Source organism: Prunus dulcis, chromosome 1 (genome assembly GCF_902201215.1).
Source record: "Prunus dulcis chromosome 1, ALMONDv2, whole genome shotgun sequence".
NCBI classification, from domain to species: Eukaryota; Viridiplantae; Streptophyta; class Magnoliopsida; order Rosales; family Rosaceae; genus Prunus; species Prunus dulcis.
This window is the reverse complement of record NC_047650.1, coordinates 24,460,932-24,481,258: the sequence shown is the minus strand read 5'-3', so window position 1 is coordinate 24,481,258 and position 20,327 is coordinate 24,460,932. Positions and strand designations below refer to the sequence as shown.

The window sequence follows — 20,327 nt, the reverse complement described above, 5'->3', positions numbered from 1 at the left end:
ATCATAATTGCAAATATCATGCATGACTTTATTGAACAAATGAGGTTGCATTCTAAATCGCCTTCGAAAATCAACATCAGAGTACAAAGAAGTTGGGATAAAATAATCTTCCAAAAGATTCTTACCCCGAGAATGCCTATGTCTTTCCACATTCCGGCGGCGGCCGACTTGTGAACCACGGCGGCGACCTTGGTTCTCTTCTTCTTGCAAAGCCACTGCTATGAGAACTTGCTCATCGACTTGTCTCTGCAACTCATTGACTTCATCTGCTCTACGGTTTCTCTCTCTTGTTTCTCTCTCTTGCCTCTCCAAGCATCTCCTAAATTCTTCCATTGAGAATGAATGAAGTATGAATTCTAAACTCTGAGAAATGAAAATATAGAAAGATGTGGTGTGAGAGGTATGAGCTGAGACTCTGGTTTTATAGAAAATTTTGGCAAGATAGACATGCCACGTGGCTTGATTTTATTGGATGAAAATCTTATCTGAAATTTGAAATTCATCCGAAATTTGAACCCTAATTTGTATGAATTTTGAATTTTGAAATTCATCTGAAATTTGAACCCAAATTTATCTGAATTTTGAATTTTGAAATTCATTCGAAATTTGAACCCAAAAATTTATCTGAAATTTGAACTTTGAAATTCATCCAAAATTTGAATCCAAAAATCTTATCCGGAAATTTTATCTGATTATGAATAGTCTTGCCACGTAGGAACCGGAAAATCTTTTCTAAAAATATTACCCAAATTAATTATTTTCATTAAAAAAATAGGAGGAAAAACAAAAAAATGAATAGTAATTGCCCTTAGCCATGGCAACGGGTGGAAACACAAATTACTATTTGCAAGGGCAGCCACTATAGCAACCACTATTCATATGAATAGTGGCTGCCCTAGCTCCACCCTTGCCATGGCTAAGGGCAAATGGGTGGAGTTGCTCTTAGAGCACTTCCAATGGTAATTGTCAGGGCAAAATGCCACCGGGCTACAAAAACCCACTCCACCAAGCAAACCCAACCCAGGCAAGAGGTGAGCTCCACCAAGACTAGGCAGGCTAGAAGGCAAGAGCAACCTGAGCTGCTGCTCAAGGGCGCTAACATTAGTGAAGAAAAAATTGGAAAAAATTCTGAAAAGAAAAGCCAAAATTTCAAAATATATTAATTTTTTAAATAAATACCTAGCAATTTTTATTTATTAATCTCATACGTATAAATAAAATGAATTTCATATGAATAGTAATTGCTCTTGGATTGCCATTGCAATTGGTGGAAAAGCAAAAAATAATTACTATGGCAGATGCTATTCACGTGAACAGTAACCACCTTTACTTGCTCTTATCCTTTGTCATGGCAAATGGATGGAAGTTATCTTAATTTAGGTCACAACTTTAATTTTAGTTTTATTATTAGTTTGTTAAAAATTACTTTGAATTTTCATTTTGTAATAAACCTTAAACATAAAAATAAAATAAAAATTAGTTTTTAAATTGGAACAAATGTTTCATTTAGCATTTAAGCTCAAATATTCCCAAAATATTATATTGTTAAAATATTATTTCTTAAGAATATGATTATTTTCAACAAACAACAAAAATTAGAAAGCATATTAGGAGACATAAACTTTTTTTCCTTCTCAAAGTATTGGGGACATAATCCTTTTTTATCATAGTTTTAGGGGACATAATTCAACAAAGAAATCAAAAGCAAACCAAATTAATTAATTAATTAAGACAAGCTTTTGTTTTGGTCAACAAATAACACATGCTTATTGGCACAAATAAAGACAAAAGCAAACCATCCCCATCCCGGAGATTTCAGTTGGTGACGTGGCATGAAGCGACACCAAATTGATTTGGCAATCAGGAGAGACAAAACAAACAGTTAAAGCTTGAAAGAAAGAAAGAAAGAAAAGAGAGAGAGAGAGAGAGGTGCGCACGTTAGTTAACAAACACCAACAATCCCCAAAGCTCTGGGGAATATGACATTGACGACGACCTCACCGACATCACCAAGTGCTTAGTTCTCTCATTTTTCTTTTCTTTTTTCAAATCTTCTCTCTGTCTCTCTCTCTGTCTCTCTCTCTCTCCCCTTTTCTTCTTAGAACTGAACGACCTCAGATTTTTGGAATATGGCTCACATTCGGCGAATTTCTGCAACTTTCTCGCAATGTAGGTAAACTCAATCTTCGTTTCTGTGCTCCTTCGGCTTTAGAATGTGTCTTTTTGGTGTCGGACAATGCGAAAATCCAAAGGTCCCGGAGGAATTCGACCGCGTATGTGAATTCTAGGGTTTCTTTGATTTCTGAGGAAGTCGTTTGAGCTGTTTCAGAGCTGAGTGCTGATTAGTGGAGCCTTCCTGTGTGGCATTTTGGGGTTTGGTTTTGCAGCATTGTGAAATTCTGAGGCTTTGGGGTTGAGTTTCTTGAGCTGCAAGGTTGTTCTTGAGGGCTGTTCCCAATTTGTGATTATAATGGGTTAGAGGTGGAGTAAATCAATTTTCTTGTGGCTCAAAAACAGAGTAATTTTTTCTTTTTGTTGATTTGATGGGGAGAAGTTGGGAATTGGGTTATGGTATTGAAAATATTAGGTGGTGGTGGTGTTCAAATGGGTGTTGGGTCTTGTACTTCTGGGCAAAACCTGATATTTCAACTTGAATGGCTAGTCCTCAGAGAAGCGGTCCTGTCGAGAGGGATATCGAGCAGGTTTACTCCGCTTCCATTTCTTTTCATAAACTATTTTCATGAATTTAACGGTTCTTGTGAGACTGCTGGGTCCTGGTCAGTTGAACATTTTGTTCACTTGAGGTTTGAACTGATTACATGATGCATGCAATTGATTGAGTATATGTCTAGAGTTATGTATGCAGACATTCAAGTGAATGATCACGATTATTTTTGCCTACATGATCTATTGAACCATGAAGCATTTAGCCTCCTTAGTGCAGTTTGTGCTCTTGTATTATTAAACCCCTTCCATATTTTCATTCTATTTACAGGCCATAACAGCACTTAAGAAAGGTGCAACTTTGTTAAAATATGGGCGCAGAGGGAAGCCAAAGTTCTGCCCATTCCGGCTTTCTAATGTAAGTTGCCGTGTCATATGTAGCCTTCTTTCATTTCTGTTCTGTTGACTCTGATAATTTTGGTTTTGTTTCAGGATGAGTCTTTATTGATATGGTACTCTGGCAAAGAAGAAAAACACCTTAAACTCAGTCATGTTTCAACAATTATTCCTGGCCAGCGTACAGTAAGTTTGCATTTTCATTCTCTTTTGCAAGAAAAATCTCAACGCAAAGCTGACCTATATTATTGAACCGTCAAAATGTTCTTAAATGCTTATGCCTGCTTTTGAAAAAAGCTTTTAGATTTTTTTCTTTCATGGTGACACCAATTACCTTGATCCTAATTTATTTTTCCCTTACTGAATTGTTGTATCCTTTGTTTGCATACTTTCCAAAAATATTGATAAGTACTAGTGTGGCTTTTTTCTTCCAGGCAATATTTCAGCGGTATCCACGGCCTGAAAAGGAGTATCAATCATTTTCACTCCTATACAACGATAGGTCCTTGGACTTGGTGAGTATATTTGCTGGATATATTTTCAAGATAAAGCAACTTTAACTTTTCACAGCCAGCATGCTCAAGATTCATTCTTGCAACTGCATGTACAAGGCAGATCAAAACCTAAGAAATGTATTCTAGGAAAAAAAAAATTAATAATAACATCGGAAGTCATATTTGTTAGTATTGTGAGCTTCTTGAAATTTTAAACTTCGAATTGTATTTAATACATTACCACCCTATTGTACAGATATGTAAAGACAAGGATGAAGCTGAAGTTTGGTTTGTTGGTCTTAAAGCACTAATCAGTCGAGGTAACTACCGAAACTGGAGAAGTGAGTCAAGATTGGACAGCACATCACTAGATAGTCCCCATACTCGTACTCGACGAAGTTCTCCATCAGTCACACCATTTGTATGTATCGGTGACTTATCTTTTATTCTTTCTTTTTAGAAAAAAAAATAAACATATTTTTTTTATGTACCAAGCATTTACAGTATTTCTTGGTATTCTGCAAACCTTACAGGATGTAGGAGATACTGAGGGAGTGCCTTTGGAGAATATCCCACAGAGTAGATTAGGAAAGGCATTTGCTGACATAATTACATATACTGCAACCCCCAAGAGTGCCACTCAAATTGAATCAGTTTCTAATTCCTCATTATCACCTGCATCTGTAGATAATTCAAATGGTCGAAGTTCTGCTGCAGCTGAAGGTTTTCGAGTTAGTTTATCTAGTGCTGTAAGCTCGTCAAGTCAAGGTTCTTGTCAAGATGATTTTGATGCATTAGGAGATGTTTTCATTTGGGGTGAAGGTATTGGCGGTGGAGTACTAGGAGGTGGTGTAGATAGAGTAGGCTGTTCATATGGTTTCAGGACAGATGCTCTTCTGCCTAAGGTATTGGAATCAACAGTGGTCGTAGATGTTCATGGAATTGCATGTGGCGCCAGACATGCGGTGCTGGTCACCAAGCAAGGGGAAATCTTCAGTTGGGGAGAGGAGTCAGGAGGCAGGCTTGGGCATGGGGTAGAGGCAGATGTTTCCCACCCAAAGCTCGTTGACACTCTTAGTGGCATTAATGTTGAATTAGTGGCATGCGGGGAATATCACACTTGTGCTGTTACACTCTCTGGAGATCTTTATACATGGGGTGATGGTACTCATAATTTTGGTCTGCTTGGGCATGGAAGTGAAGTTAGTCATTGGATACCCAAAAAGGTAAGTGGTCACATGGACGGTATACATGTATCCTATATCGCTTGCGGACCATGGCATACAGCTGCTGTGACATCAGCTGGTCAGTTATTTACCTTTGGGGACGGTTCTTTCGGTGCCTTGGGCCATGGGGATCATAGTAGCACAAATACTCCACGGGAGGTGGAAACTTTGGGAGGGCTAAGAACAACAAGGGTTGCCTGCGGTGTTTGGCACACTGCTGCAGTTGTTGAAGTAACAAATGAATTATCTAGTCCTGAGACTTCTAGTAACTCTTCATCTGGAAATCTGTACACCTGGGGGGATGGAGATACAGGCCAACTTGGACATGGTGATCAAGAATCTAGACTAGTTCCTGAATGCGTAGCTGCATTGGTTGATAAACATATTTGTCAGGTAGCATGTGGCCATAATCTCACAGTTGCCCTTACAACCTCAGGACAAGTATATACAATGGGAAGTGCTGCTTATGGACAGCTTGGCAGTCCTTTAGCTGATGGGAAAGTTCCCACTCTGGTTGAGGGTAAAATTGCAGATAGTTTTGTTGAAGATATTGCCTGTGGTTCTTATCATGTTGCAGTTTTGACTTCCAAGACAGAGGTTTTTACTTGGGGAAGGGGTTCAAATGGGCAACTAGGCCATGGAGACAATGATCATAGAAATTCACCTACCCTTGTAGATTGTATAAAGGATAAGCAAGTAAAGAGTGTAACATGTGGTCCAAACATTACAGCGGTCATTTGTCTTCATAAATGGGCATCTAGTGCTGACCATTCTGTTTGCTCTGGTTGTCATAATCCCTTTGGTTTCAGAAGAAAACGTCATAATTGTTACAATTGTGGACTAGTCTTCTGCAAAGCATGCAGCAGCAAGAAATCTCTGAAAGCTGCCTTAGCTCCAAATATGAACAAGCCATATCGGGTGTGTGATGAGTGTTATGCTAAACTAAAGAAGGCCGCAGAAACTAGTTCTGCTTTGCGAAATCCTACAATTAAAAGTGGAAATATACGTCATAAAGCCAATGATGTGGCAGATAGAGACACTCTGGTCCCTATGTTACGAGCAACACTCTCCAGACTCTCATCTTTTGGCTCAACCAACCAGAGTGAAAGCAAGTATCCAAAGCAAGACAGAAAACCAGAAGTGCATGATACTCGTGTCTTTCCCATGCTGAATGGACAGTTGCAGTTAGGGGGCTTTAATTTGACAAAAGCATCAACTTCTCTCACTGGAGATTCAGAAAAAGTTGTATCAGCTTCAATTCCTGCTTCCAGAAAGGCTTCTCGGTTTACGTCTCCTGTTTCAGGAAAGTCAAGCCCACGTCGGTCTTCTGATGATATTCTTGAGGATTCCAAGCTTATAAATGGAAGTTTGAGCCAAGAAATCATAAACTTAAGGACACAGGTAAGCCTGGTTTTAGTGACTACAATCTAATATTTCAACTAAATCCCTCCATACAGCTAAATCCTAATCAAATATGTGTACTCTCAGGCAGTGCCATAACATGAGATTAATATATGTTTCTGAGATCTAAATGCTCTTAACATCAATTTTCCCCGTTCATTTTCTAAGAGTTAATAGTATTTTGTATTCTTTACTTCATGCCTATATCCTTTCCCTTTCCGGACACACTCTTTTTTGTTGTTGTGTGGAATAGCACTCCAAAAGTAGACCATCATTGATCTCCGAAGACTGTTGACAGTACATCATTATTCATGGGTATTTCTAGAAAAAGGTCTTATCTCAATTTCTTGCAAAATTATTATTTATCCTAATCCTTGAGGCTTTTTGCTTCAGTTATAAACTCTGACAAGATTTTATCTCCTTACTTCGTCCTCTATAAACCAGTTCTTCAACAAAACAAAAAAATTTAAGTTTCCTCCTTACTTTGTCCTCTCCTTTATTTCTTTTATTGACAGAGTTTAACATAGTTTCAAACTATTAATTCATCCTAGGTGGTTCATTTTTGGAGGTCAACATAATATAGCAGAAAAAGTACACTTGGACACTATTAGTACTTTTCCCTGTCTAGCAAGAAGAACCTCCTTGTGGTGAGTTCAGGAGTTTGAATCTTAGACCTTTTGTAACTACTAAGGGAGAGGAGCTACCATGGATTATGAACTGAGGCAATGGGTTAAAGTTTACATCAATAGGAAAATTAGGGGCTTTCTTTTCTCATTTTTGCATTGACTATTAAGTGGTTTTAATTTCTTTCATTCCCTTTTCTACCTTAAATGGGTTGAAGTGATGCATGCTCTACACAAAGCTGAAAGTGATCCAAAAAACCATGTAGGTAGAAGACCTTACTTCCAAATCCCAATATCTTGAAGCTGAACTGCAAAGAACATCAAAGAAATTGAAGGAGGTATCTGCAATAGCTGCAGATGAAGCTGAAAAATGCAAATCTGCAAAGGAAGTTATTAAGTCTCTAACTGCTCAGGTTGGAAATGTTCTCTGTTCAATATTCTGCTTTTTATGATTTTAGCACTATAACTGCGATTTATATACTCAATTGGGAGCAAAGTGCCTCACATGGAATTGGCTGGGACTGACCAGTACCATGCATACAATTTTATATTATCAATGTGATATTTTCCCTAATTTGAAGCAAGCAGAGTCGTCCAACTAGTTACACATTAATAAAGACGCAGTATATTACTCCCCATAAGGGGTTTCCATTTCAATATTGTGAAGATCTTGAGTTTTCAGACTCGAACTCAATATGTGATGGATCCTAAAAAGAATAAACTGAGAGCAAGTTAACTTATTAAGGATAGACACCATTTGATCTACATCATCATGTTGTAAACTTTTAAAAATTTCATGTGTTTTTATGTGGTGCAGATGACATGTTGTTAAACTTATTGCTTCACTTGAAAAATATTGTTGATGGGTTTAATTGAGAAATTTGTAGATGCATTCCCATTTGAATATGAAAAGGCATAAATTGCTTGCAATGGACGTGAAAGATTCTCAATCCAGTCTCCAATTCAGGCATTTCTATGCTAATGTGTCATATATGTAAGAGAATCTACATATATTGTCTAACTGCGAAGTGGATTCTTGATGTCAATCAGGAAAAATGTTCTTAAAACTTAAGATTAATGATAAAGTCAAGATCAACTGGTGAATTCTCTAATTGTGATACTTATAAAACCAATTCCCATCTTCAGGATTATTTTTTAAATATGTTGTCTCAACATGTTTCATTTTTTCCTCACTCTTTTTATTTGGTTGTTGGGGCGTGGGGTTGCAACTATGCTATGCTATTTATTAACTATTTTCCGATGTTGTGAATGATTTTACTTCTCAAACAGTTGAAGGACATGGCTGAAAGAATGCCAGAAGGACAGATCGGCAGCTGCAATTCAGGTTCTATGGCTGGCCATGCAATCAATTTTGCAGACCAGCTATCCAAAGATAGCCATCTGACAAACATAACTACTCCAGACTTGTCCAATGGCAATTCAATGGATCGAATCTTAGCTAATGGAACTAAAGGACAAACTGGAAAGGCAGAGCGGGTGCTACAAGATGAGCCTGGTGTATATATAACTTTATGCTCCTTGCCAGATGGTGGTAATGAACTCAGACGTGTTCGCTTCAGGTATATCTCTCTCCCCCTCCCCGCTTTCCCTTCCGCACCATTATTTTTCAAAGTATCTAAATACAACCAAGTTAACATCTATCTAAGCAGAGATATGGTGGGATTAACCTTGTGTGCTGAAAATTCAAATGTTGTTCTACAGTCGGAGACATTTCACTGAAGAAGCAGCAGAGAGATGGTGGGCTGAAAATGGGGCCAAGTTATGTGAGCGGCACAATATAAAAAGTGCAGAGTAATAATATGCTGTCAGCTCTCCAGTAGCAAACATCCCATCATCCTCTTCCTCTCCACTGGAATGTGTAAATTTGTTTACCCCTAAATCATTCCCTGGGGTTCGATCAAAGTATTTGGAGTCAGAATTCGCAGGTAGACTGAGGTATTAGAATGTCAAAAACTGTAGGGGATAGTTTTCCAAAAATTGGAAAGATAAATCCATAAGATGAAAGACGTTTTCAGGAATCTAGATATTCTGCAGTTAATGCTGTTTTTTTTTTTCTTCATGTTTTTCTTTTTAAGGCCTTTTATGTGTGTTTTTGCTGGTACTCCCGACTGTAATTGATGGAAACCAACCAGAATTCTCACGTTAAATCCAATGGAGCCCAACCTAAGTCGTTAAGAAGCTTACTAGCTGATACCATGAAACTATGATTCAAATTTTGTACCAAAATTGTTACATCAAAATCTCTTTTTCTGTTTGAAAGGTTTGTTGCATCAAGTTATTAATACAGTTCTCGAACAAACGAAAACCAATATATAAATATATACCAGGTCATTTGCTGACTTTTATTTTTTCAACCTTGACTATCCATCTCAATTGTGCTACGTCCAGCTTCCTTTATCAGGTTTTCTTCTTTTCGAACAGGCCTGAATTTCTCTCCTCTCACCATCTTTTCATCCTCCCTGTCCTGTGTTCTGGTATGATCTGGCAACCTTCCAGCAATCGCATAAGTACTTGATAATAGCATTGAATTGGTGGGATGATCATCATTAAGTTGTATTAACACTCTCTTTACAGTTTCCCCAAGAGCTACGTACCCATAAACCCTGCAAGCTGAAAGCAATGCACGCCATGCCGTAGCGTCACTCTTGATGGGCAAGCTTTCAATTAGTGTATGTGCTTCCTCCAGCAATCCTGCACGACCCAAAAGATCTACCATACAACCGTAGTGTTCAACTTTTGGCACAAATCCATACTTGCAAACCATTATCTCAAAACATCTAACTCCCTCTGTCACCAGCCCTCCATGGCTGCAAGCACTTAACACTGCCAAGAAAGTGACTTCATTAGGTTGGCACCCCTCCTCTTCCATTCTATAAAACAGCCTTATGGCATTGCCTGCCTGCCCATGAACACCGTAACCCGAAATCATGGCTGTCCATGATTTCACATCTTTGCTTTCCATGCTTTCAAAGATGTCAAGTGCCTTCTCCAGAAACCCACATTTAGCATACATATCAACCAGAGCTGTTCCAAGAACCGCATCCAAAACCAAGTTCTCTTCTTCCACATAATCCTTAATGCAACTCCCTACACTTACAGACCCAGAAGCAGCACAAGCCGAAAGCAGTCCTGCCAGTGTAGATGAATTGGGTTTCATTCTTTCAAGTTTCATCAACCGCAACAAAGCTACTGCATCTTGTACCAGGCCACATTTTGCATACTTATCCACCAAACAATTCCATAATACAACATCCTTCACAGCAACTCCATCGAAAATTTGACGTCCTAAATCAATTTGCCCATTCTTTGCATACATATCAATCAAAGCAGTAAGCACGTGTAAATCCGAACAAAAGCCAATCTTGATACAGTACCCATGAAGAGACTCTCCTCCAAGGTAACTTCCTAAATCACCAATGGCAGACAAAAGGTTCAAAACGGTGGTAACACTAGCTTCAAAACCGCTCCTACACATTTGCTTGAACAAATCTACAATCACTTGAGGCTGAGACACATGAAGATAACCACCCATCAAAGTATTCCATGAAATCAAGTCATTTCCTTGAGGAAACTCATCAAACAACTTATGTGCATCTTCCATTTTCCTGGAAATACAGTAAAAATGCAAAAGGGTATTCTTTACATTGACAAACATCCCATGCCCAGACCTCACAACAATCCCATGAATCCCTTGACCAGTCCCAATGGCCAATTCACGAGCGCAAGCTTTGAGCGTCGTGATGAAAGAGAATTGGTCTAGCGTGATATTTTGAGCCCTCAAGTTATTGAAAACACGAAAAGCATGCGTTGGATCATCACTGATGGAATAGCCTCTGACCATGGTATTGAACATGAAGAGATTTGGGTTTTGTATGTGGTTGAAAATGGAGGCCGCATATTGAATGTCATGAATGGAAGAGACAAGAAGCTTGCTCAATGTGAAAGGAACGCAGTCGAGACCAGTCCTGACCATAGAGCCATGGATTTGAGAGATTTCTGAGGTTTGTTTGCAAGATTCTAATAGAGAAATGACCTTCAGATCGTCGAGGAACACAGAGTGGTGTTTGGGCCAAAGCTCGAGTCTATGCCCCAGACGTGAGGACTTGGCTAACAATGTCATCAGCCATGCGGCGCAGGCACCAGCGGGAGCGTTTGAATTGTTTCGAACTGGGGCCAGGAAATTAGGCACTATATATTGGGTCAAAGTGGAGACCAAATTGCATAGAGGCCTTGAACCCCAACTAAAAAATAAATCAAGTACTTTTTTACTTAAACTAACTAATAAATCAAGTCTGTTTATGTAACATGCCATAAAAAGAAATGTGCCGAAATATTATCTATATATGATCCATAATATTGACACGAAGACGGACATTTTGCACACTTTATCTTGTTTTTAATTTTGAGTTTCGATTTGGATTGAAGATGGAGCGTAATGACTGCTCTCCCAAAAAGTGATGCAATTCTTAATGAATAAGATAGGCCATCAAAAATGAGATTCCTCTCTCTCTTCTTTTCACCTGTTTTGGGACCATTAAACTAAAAGTTCATGTGGTAACAAGTCAACGTGACAGATCTGATGCACCATAAGTTCTTTTTCGCAAGCAAATATACAAAGGGTTATCATGGAATGGAAGCCTTTGGTCATTGGTGAGTGACTACGAAACCATATTGAAGGCTTATAAGATAATATGCCATTCAGAAGTTGGAACTGCAGGTTTGAAGGAAATGCACACATTCTTTCACTTAAATTAATTGCACTTTCAGTTGCCTACAAGATGCTATGATCATACATTGAGAAAGCCAGAGATCAAAATTGCAAGAATTTATACGGTAGCTATGAATACTTTCAAGGCTGATATCTCTAAACAACGGAAGGTCATTACTGCCCAATCTCCGAAATCTCCAAGCACAAGGGAATATATGAACATAGTCCAAAAGCAAACTACCTCTCCTTAAAGGGCATAATGCTGCTGCCGCTCATTGCACTGTTTTCCTCCTTAAAGGGTTGGGTTGATGCATCGGATAGACTCGGTAATCTTGTAACAGAACCCTTCCCTTTCCTTGCATTTGGCCCTAGCTCCTCTATCATGTATTTCCACCCATCAATTGGTCTCCTCCGGCTAAATATGTGAGTCTTGATAAAACTAGCAATCTGCGTGCCAATGTCAGATAACCAATAGTAAGAAAGGAAAGACAGGTAAGAGAGGAAGAAGTTGGTAATAAGATTAAGATACATGTAATGAAAGAGTACATTCAAACTCTTTTCGGCAGAAAAACTGTAGGTGTGGTGCCATTATGCAGAATATACAGTCTTTCTTTACCAGGCAACAAGGGGTTGAATTCACAACCAGAAATACTGAGAGACACTGTAGCATCATACCATACATAAGAGTCAAATTTCAAAAGTTCACTTTTACCAAGTCTGATGCACCACAGCCATGTGCAACACTTGTACACCCTTGTCTAAGATTTGATATAGATTTATACTGACAATCTGAAACTTGGGATTAATCTTACGAGTTGTGCTCTTCATTTATATTATGCTTACACTCGGAACATACTGTATAAAGGAAGAAGGAAAATACAAGTCTGTTTGGGTGTATTTACACACCTGAAATTTATTGTACGCAATTCGACGCTCAAACTCTTGGAGAAGAATATCTTCTTCTCTCTGGGTCATCTCCCATACGTTTCCATCCTTAGCCTTGGATGTCGTTTCCCAACCATCCGGTTTGTTTTTGAAGTCGGAAGCACTTGGGACTTTAGAGTTTTCCAAATCGTTGTTGGCAGAATCAAAAATGCTGCAAGTATCCCGATAGTAGACCCAGCAAGTAAATTAACAAGCAGCCTTCAAAACTTTTTCTATGAACATTAACACATGCAGATAGTAAAGAATGCAGATTTAATCCAGTAACATCAAGAAAAAAATCATGACTTGGAAAACAATCAATCAGACTCAAAGCATTAAATCATAACAAATGAAATAACTACTGGACACTGGGTACGTGTGCAAGTGAAACATCTCAAATTTGACACAGAACCCACAGGGTATTCATATCAAATACAAGAACCAAAACCCAATCCACAAACTAAACACATTAAAAATGAATACACAAACTGCATACAAAACAGAGTAAAAAATGAGAAAATAAAAAAGAAAACAGAAGGAGAGCATACTCGGAGCAGCTATCGAGCAATCGCTCGATATCGTCCCCGCCACCGAAAGAATTCGAGTCGGCCAACTTAGCCTCCTCTTGCTTCTCAATCTCCTTCATCCAAAGGCCAGCATGGATCCTCTGTTTCTTGACCCTATAGTCCTTCTTAATACTATCCAAGCTATAAAGCGACGACCCATTCTCACTCTGCTGCTGTTGCTTCTGCGGATTTTCCTCTTTGGGTTTTCTTCTCTCGTTCCAATTCTCATTCATATCCTCTACGAACGCCTTGGTCTCCAGGTCTGCGTCTGACGGAAGCACTACGCTCGACTCTGAAGACGAGAAATTGACGTCGGTCTCCCATGGAGCTCTGCTACTACTTCCCGAGAGGTCGGGCGGAAGCCAGGCGGTCTCCCAGGCGTCGTTCCAGTCGTCGTCGCCTTTCTTTGAGTTGGAGGAGAAGGGTCTGAAATTGGTGCTGGATATGAAATGGGTTTTGGTGATTGTGGACGAGAGTCTCTGGAACTCGGTCTTTGTTGCTGTGCGTTTAAGGGCCTGCATAGCTTTTGGAGCCAGTGAAGAAAATCAGCAAAAATTGAAGAAATGAAAGCTTAAACCCTTGTATTGTTGTGAGAGAAGCAGAGACACAGAGACGAAGAAGACCACACAGGCGGAAGGAGAGCCCAAAATGCTCAATGGACTTGAATTCTTCGTATTGGGCCATATCAAATTCAATTTTGAGGAATTCTATGGAAACGCAAGGCTAATCCCTAGACACCCACCCATCCAATTATTTTTTCACAATTAGCCTGTGAAATATGAGGTCTTTTGATGACTACTTGTATTTCATTTTTCATTTTCATTTGTTTCGCTCCAACAAATAACTCATGGCTGGTGGGCCCCCGTGCCCCTCAAACTACAAACCTTACGTAAGTCGGGATGGGCCACTGGCTTCTGAATTTTATATGTTGTTAGACCATTTTCAACCATGACGGCCAAATCCAAATTTTAATATTATAGCCTTAAAATTCTTCTTCAATTATGTATGGGGAGGGGTGGTAATTTGGGTCAGATTGAAATGTTGGACGGAATTTGGCCCAACTTTTCAATCCAGGAAGAATTTCTATGGGCCCAAAGTTGAAGCCAACTTGCGCAACACGTGAAGGAATGGCAGGACAAAGCCAACTTCCTAGACGCGTGGAAGGCTCACATAAAAAGGACGTTGGAATCCAACGGCTCCCCTTGAAAACCAATTATGCATCTTCTTGTTTTTTTTCAAAAAAAAAATTATTTATCTAATCTTTTGGAGCCTTTAAAAGTTGGCCACATGTCAAGCAATGGGAACCATCTTTTTGTGATTTTTCAAGCTTTCTCAAATAGATATAAACGGCCCATGTTTTTTTCAACTTGATTTTAAAGAGAAAAAGAAGATCCAATGGTCGAAATTAAAATCAAATGGTTAAAATAATATTTTTAATTTATCTAAATGAGATCCCATTCTCAAACTCTACAAATGGTATTCTCATTTTAATTTTAATTGAAAAAAAAAGTTATTTTTACGGAATTTCAATATTTTTAGATTAAAATGTTTAGAAAATTAAATCATGCATGTTGAAACAAAAATAATGTCAAGAAAAATTAACGACAACAAAAATTTAAGGGGTAATCATTCTTAAACAATTTAATAATGAGTCTGCAATATTGGAGGAAAAAAAAAAATTTGAGCCGTGAAAAAGCATGAATAGTTGCATTTTGAATGGTAGAAATTTGAGTTTAGCCTCAGCATGGTTGGAGATAGCCTTATGGTTATGAATATTGCATATGTATAGGACTTTAGAGCATCAAGAATTCTATAGTGATGGCTTTATATATGACCCTTAAGTGAGGCCCTATCTCTTAATCGTTGGATCAAATTGGTAAGTCGTTAAATCAAATTAGTTAGTCTAATCCAACGTTTAAGAGATAAGACATCATTATAGACACGCATGCATGGCCATGGAGCAAATTAATAATATCAATAGGGACTTTTTCAGAATTGATGCAAAATAATGACTTTTGTAAAATAGAAATAACACTTCTCTTTTTTTTTTCTTTTTTGAGTACAAGTAATAATCTAAAAACAAAAAGGGGGGGGGATTGGGGGGGGGAGATTTCGATCATGAAATCACTAATCTACAAATTAAAGCCGTTTTTCACTGGGTAGATCCGATTGACAAATAACAGTTCTCTTTATTAGTTAGCTTAATACGCCTATATGTGGTTGCTTGCTAGGATATTGAATTTAGAATACATATTCAAATAAAAATCAAATTTGATTATTGGTGTAGATTAACGATGTTGACAATACAAGCATTGTTATTGAAGATGTGGAAACACCTCGCCCCAAAGAAGAAATTGTGGATTTGATTGGTATTGTTCGCAACTTATTAAGATTTTTTTAAAAGTGGAAATTCAAGAGTGAGAAATAGACTGGAAAATGGGGTTGATCGCCATCAAACTGCAAGTTGGAAATAATTAAGGTGGTGAGTTGAGTCTAACGCAAGGAAGAAATTAAAAAAGTGGTGGGGGCAACGGCATTTCGACATTACATATCAAAACAATGAGTCCGTCTTTTTTACTTCTAAATTTGAATTTTTCTATTGGAATAATTCAGAGCATCGCTTACATTAAAATTTAAGAAAAAAAACAAATGCATGTCTGAGGAAGCTTCCTACCACATCCCACATCGATGGGTCCCACACCTCAACTCAGCTCTCTATTTAGTCGTATCTTTAAATTTAATTAACAAAGTCGTACACGTACTTTGGTAATGGTTCTCTCCACTTATATTTGTGTGGGGGGAGATTAAGTATCTGTTCCAAATAAACCCTCAGCCAACCACTGCTCAATCAATGACTTGTATAATTGGTATTATATTTGTGTGTCCTTGTTTATTCATTAATTTTGTGTGATAATGGCATGCTTCACCCATCATCCCCATCTTTATCATACATTATTGTGCATACAATACAATGATGCTTACTTTGGTACAAATTTCTTTTTTTAAGACCTAAACAATGGTGTACGACTTTATCGTAATATAAACGAAAACTATGAAATGGAATAATATGTTGATGGTTCTTTTTGACTAGACACTAGCGTTGTGGTGCCTCGTTTTATTCATTATATTTTTTTATGCTTTTTCGTGAGCTCGTGATCTACATGATTAATATTTTTTCTTCGATACTAAAAAAATAAAAACTTACTGGATTCCATTATGTTTGAAAAATAATAAAACAAGAAAAAAAAAAAGTTACTTTGTGTTGCTAATTAAGTTAGCTGGACAGCCTTTATTTTGACCAAGTGGCCGGCATATACTATTGAGAGCAAAGATTGAGTCTCTGATTGTTATAGAGCTTTCATTATGCGTAGATGTAAACGCAAGTATGCTTTAATTGGCCCGGCGGCCGTACGATTGGGCTGCCACAAATTGTCTGTGGAGTGGAGCAGTCTCAGTTCATCCCACGACTAATAATTCATCATTTTGTAAAAGGTTGACTATGAATAGAATTATGCAAGCATGGTTCATCATTTACACTCAAATTATTATTTGAATCGTTTAAATCAATAAAAATATAAAGTAGTCAAAATCCAACAAAAAAACGTTAATAAGCAAGTCAAGGAAATTATATTAGTCGCTTACCTTCGTAAGAAATGCATTTAAGGACATTCACGCAACACAATATTAGAATAAGACTTCAACATAATGACTTTATAAATCTTTCGTGTTTATATTTCTCACGTGAATCATAAGACACCTGAAGAAAATTTTGAGAACAAAACTAATGTATGAAAAACGTAATCCAACATGCGGTTCTAAAATTCAAAATTGGAACAAACGGGTCATTTGTTCAAAGACTTTGGAATAAAATTTGAAGTGTTCAAGTCATGCCGCCAAGTGGTGACGCTGTTGGAAGATAACGGGTACGGCACGATGCTTGCAAATTGTCGTCAAGTCTACTCTTCTAAACCGGGTCCATTCCATTTTCCTGAGGCGCACTAATAAAAATGGTGTCAGTTTTTCAAACTGGATTTGAGTAAATAATGGGCTAATAAAAGAAATCAAATCAAATCTTCTTTCTTTCTTTTCTTCTACTCGTTCTAGAACTATACGTACCCTAATTTCTATGACAGAAGCAGCCACACCCACATGTCATTTTCAAAATAATCTACCTATCCATCCATCTATCTATCTATCCACCCACGTCGATCTCTTTTTGTCTTTATTACTTTGTTCTTAATCTCAGCATCTAAACAACGAGCGTAGGCCTAATTGAGCCATGTCATTGTTGGACTTTTCTCAATCTATGCATCTTATTCTCTATACTTCCAATCTTATTGTCTGATGACATCTTTAATAATATTTTATATTTTGGACATTTCTCAAACTATGCATTATCTGTTAGGGCATCTCTAATTCAATTCCCAAATTCTTATGTTTTGATCAAACGAGGTTGAAAACCGTTTGAGACTCCATTTAGATGAGGAATTTCAATGAAATGATTTGGATTTGACATTAATGCTAACAAGAACTGCATTTAAAATAACTATATGTAATGAGTCATTTGAAATCTATTTATTTGCATCATTTATTTCTTGTTCAAATGTTGGCATACATGAATTGTAATAGTCTATATATGCAATTTTACCATACAATATCATCTATAGATTTGACATCCCTCCATCCAAATAAATTTACGATTATTGGACAATTTTTGAGTTCCCATGAAAACTCCACTATGAGATTATCAGACTCTGAATGTAAATAATTTGTTGGCGTGACTTGTGGATATTGACTTACTTTCCTTACACACCAAGAATTCCTTTTATAATTGTAATTGATTTACTTTAATTCCTGATTTCCTACTGCAAATAGATTTAGGAATTTATTATTTACTTGCTCATTCAGGTTTCGTTGTATTATAAATATGACCTCCTACAAGGAGAAGAATACACAGAAAATTCCCACAAACAAATATTCTCTCATAGTTTTTATATTTTAGCATGGTATCAGAGCGGCGATCTTGGAATTGTTGACTCTAGTTTCAACCCCCCGCCGCTACTATGGGGTTGATGATTTTTTCAACCCTCATGGAGGTAGCACCACCGACTCCTTCTCTCATTCTCCACCAACCATCGTTGAGTTGAGTGCCCAGATGGCTCCGCTCCTACAGATGCAGACTTTGACCCCGAACCCGATCCAGAATCAGGATCCTCTTTTGACGACCCCGACCCCGACTCCGACTATGACGACGATGACCCCGACCCCGACTCCGAAGACGACCCCGACCCCCACTTCGATGATGACCCCAACCCCGAATTTGTCTCTGATTCAGACCCTGATCCCGATTTCGACTCCGACTCTGGCCCCGACTCAGGCTCAGATTCCGATCCCAATTCCTACTCAACCTGTATCCTATGCATCTTCCGCTGCATAGATTATGACTTCTAGACTAACGACCCCGATACATGGACCAGATTGCGCATATTGTGGTGATCCGAGACACACTTGTGAGACTTGTTTTAAATCGCATGGCTACCCCAATTGGTGGGCTACTCTTATAGATCGAGGACAATGCAATATGACCAGTAATGGTACTGGTTATGGATTCCATACTTTCGATAAGATTGATTCCAAGAGCTGGATAATTGATTCCGGTGCAACTGATCATATGACGTTTGATCCTGATGATTTTCTGAATACTACACAACCTCGACGAACCTGTATTGCAAATGCCAATGGTGTTACTTATACTGTGACAGGGGCTGGCACTGTTGCACTCTCATCCTCTCTCACACTGTCTAATACTTTACTTGTTCCATCTTTATCCACTAAATTGTTGTCAGTTAGTCAGCTTACTGAACAATTGAATTGTTGTGTACTCATTTACCCGAGTTTTTGTTTGCTTCAGATATTCACACTAAGGAGATTCTTGGTCGTGGTACTAAGAGAGGGGGGCTATATTATGTCGATGACTTCAGTCCCGGCATGGCTAACAGCGTGACACATCCCTTTGATAGCAAACAAAAGCAAATCTGGTTGTGGCACCGCCGATTGGGACATCCGTCTTTTAGTTATATGAAGCATCTTATACCAGATTTATTCTCAGGTTTCAAGGACTCTGACTTCACATGTGATACTTGTATTTTGGCCAAGAGTCACCGTGTGCCCTACCCGTTGAGTACGAACAAGTGTACTACTCCATTTACGTTAATTCATTCTGATGTCCGGGGACCTTCTCCTATCACTGCTCCTTCTGGTGTTCGATGGTTTGTCACATTCATCGATGATTGTACACGGATGACATGGCTTTATTTGCTGAAGAATAAAAACGAAGTGTTTTCCTGTTTTCAGTCCTTCCACAAACAGATGAAAACTCAGCTTAATGCTCAAATCCAGATTCTTCGCTCAGACAATGGTGGAGAATTTGTCAATCATGACTTTCAGACTTACTTCCAACAACATGGAATTATCCATGAGACGACTTGTCCTCAGACACCACAACAAAATGGTGTTGCTGAACGAAAGAATCGACATCTTCTTGAAACCGCCCGAGCACTTCTGATTGGCGCTCATGTTCCTCGCCATCACTGGGATGATGCTATTGTCACCGCAGCTCATCTGATCAACCGCATGCCTTCTGGTGTACTGAACTTTAAAACTCCCTTACAGGTGCTTGCACAACACAGACATCTGCCTTCTGTTTTGGTACTCACACCCCGAATCTTTGGATGTGTGGCTTTCGTTCATCTCCACAAAAATCAACGTAGCAAACTTGATCCATGTGCGCTTCGTTGTGTTTTTGTGGGTTATGCCACTCATCAGAAAGGCTACCGCTGTTATCACCCTCCTACCCAACGAACCTATGTCACTTTGGATGTGACCTTTCTAGAATCTGAGCTGTTCTTCCATGACCCATCATCCAATTCTACACTTCAAGAGGAGATACGAAGTGAAGAGCAGAATTGGAGCAACTTGGAAAATAAAGAAATTCTCCTTTGTACAGAAATGATTGATCATTCCGAGTCTGGAGCACGAGATTACTCTCTGTCAAAAAGCGACCAATCGCCCATTCATAGCGATCAATTGCCTGACCCACCTGATCCATGCGAAGATATTTCTGATCCGAGTCTCACACCTACAGACAATATAGAACAACAAGATGAAGACCCCCCTCTAACTCAACAGTACCAACAGACCAATCTCCTGAGAATATCCTTGAGGTAACTACTCCTACTAGACTTGTGCATTTAGATGATAAAACTATTGGATATCAATTACCTTTCAGGCAAAATCGTGGGAAA

General features: G+C 38.5%; 3 protein-coding genes across 4 annotated transcripts; 1 reads left to right on the top strand and 2 right to left on the bottom strand.

Annotated features, from left to right (window-relative positions):
* Positions 1–1,884: 1,884 nt before the first annotated feature.
* Positions 1,885–8,884, top strand: LOC117613921 (PH, RCC1 and FYVE domains-containing protein 1-like). 2 transcript variants are annotated; one of them, XM_034342536.1, is made up of 9 exons: positions 1,885–2,702; positions 2,996–3,082; positions 3,157–3,246; positions 3,495–3,575; positions 3,811–3,975; positions 4,088–6,181; positions 7,071–7,217; positions 8,095–8,384; positions 8,527–8,884. In XM_034342536.1, the coding sequence occupies exons 1-9, from the start codon at positions 2,655–2,657 to the stop codon at positions 8,618–8,620; spliced, it is 3,096 nt and encodes a 1,031-aa protein (XP_034198427.1). In that variant the 5' UTR covers positions 1,885–2,654; the 3' UTR covers positions 8,621–8,884. The 2 variants fall into 2 exon arrangements, 1 of the variants encoding a protein (XP_034198427.1); XR_004583807.1 differs by lacking the exons at positions 8,095–8,384; positions 8,527–8,884 and adding an exon at positions 6,733–6,828 and having other exon boundaries at positions 1,894–2,702; positions 7,071–7,176.
* Positions 8,885–9,072: 188 nt separating this feature from the next.
* LOC117614600 (pentatricopeptide repeat-containing protein At1g26900, mitochondrial) lies at positions 9,073–11,001 on the bottom strand. The gene has a single exon (XM_034343468.1). The coding sequence runs from the start codon at positions 10,943–10,945 to the stop codon at positions 9,176–9,178; it is 1,770 nt and encodes a 589-aa protein (XP_034199359.1). The 5' UTR covers positions 10,946–11,001; the 3' UTR covers positions 9,073–9,175.
* Positions 11,002–11,543: 542 nt separating this feature from the next.
* LOC117613873 lies at positions 11,544–13,761 on the bottom strand. The gene is made up of 3 exons (XM_034342479.1): positions 13,006–13,761; positions 12,440–12,629; positions 11,544–11,980 (listed from the first exon to the last, which is right to left on the bottom strand). Exons 1-3 carry the CDS (start codon positions 13,542–13,544, stop codon positions 11,771–11,773), a joined length of 939 nt encoding a protein of 312 aa, XP_034198370.1. The 5' UTR covers positions 13,545–13,761; the 3' UTR covers positions 11,544–11,770.
* Positions 13,762–20,327: the final 6,566 nt, after the last annotated feature.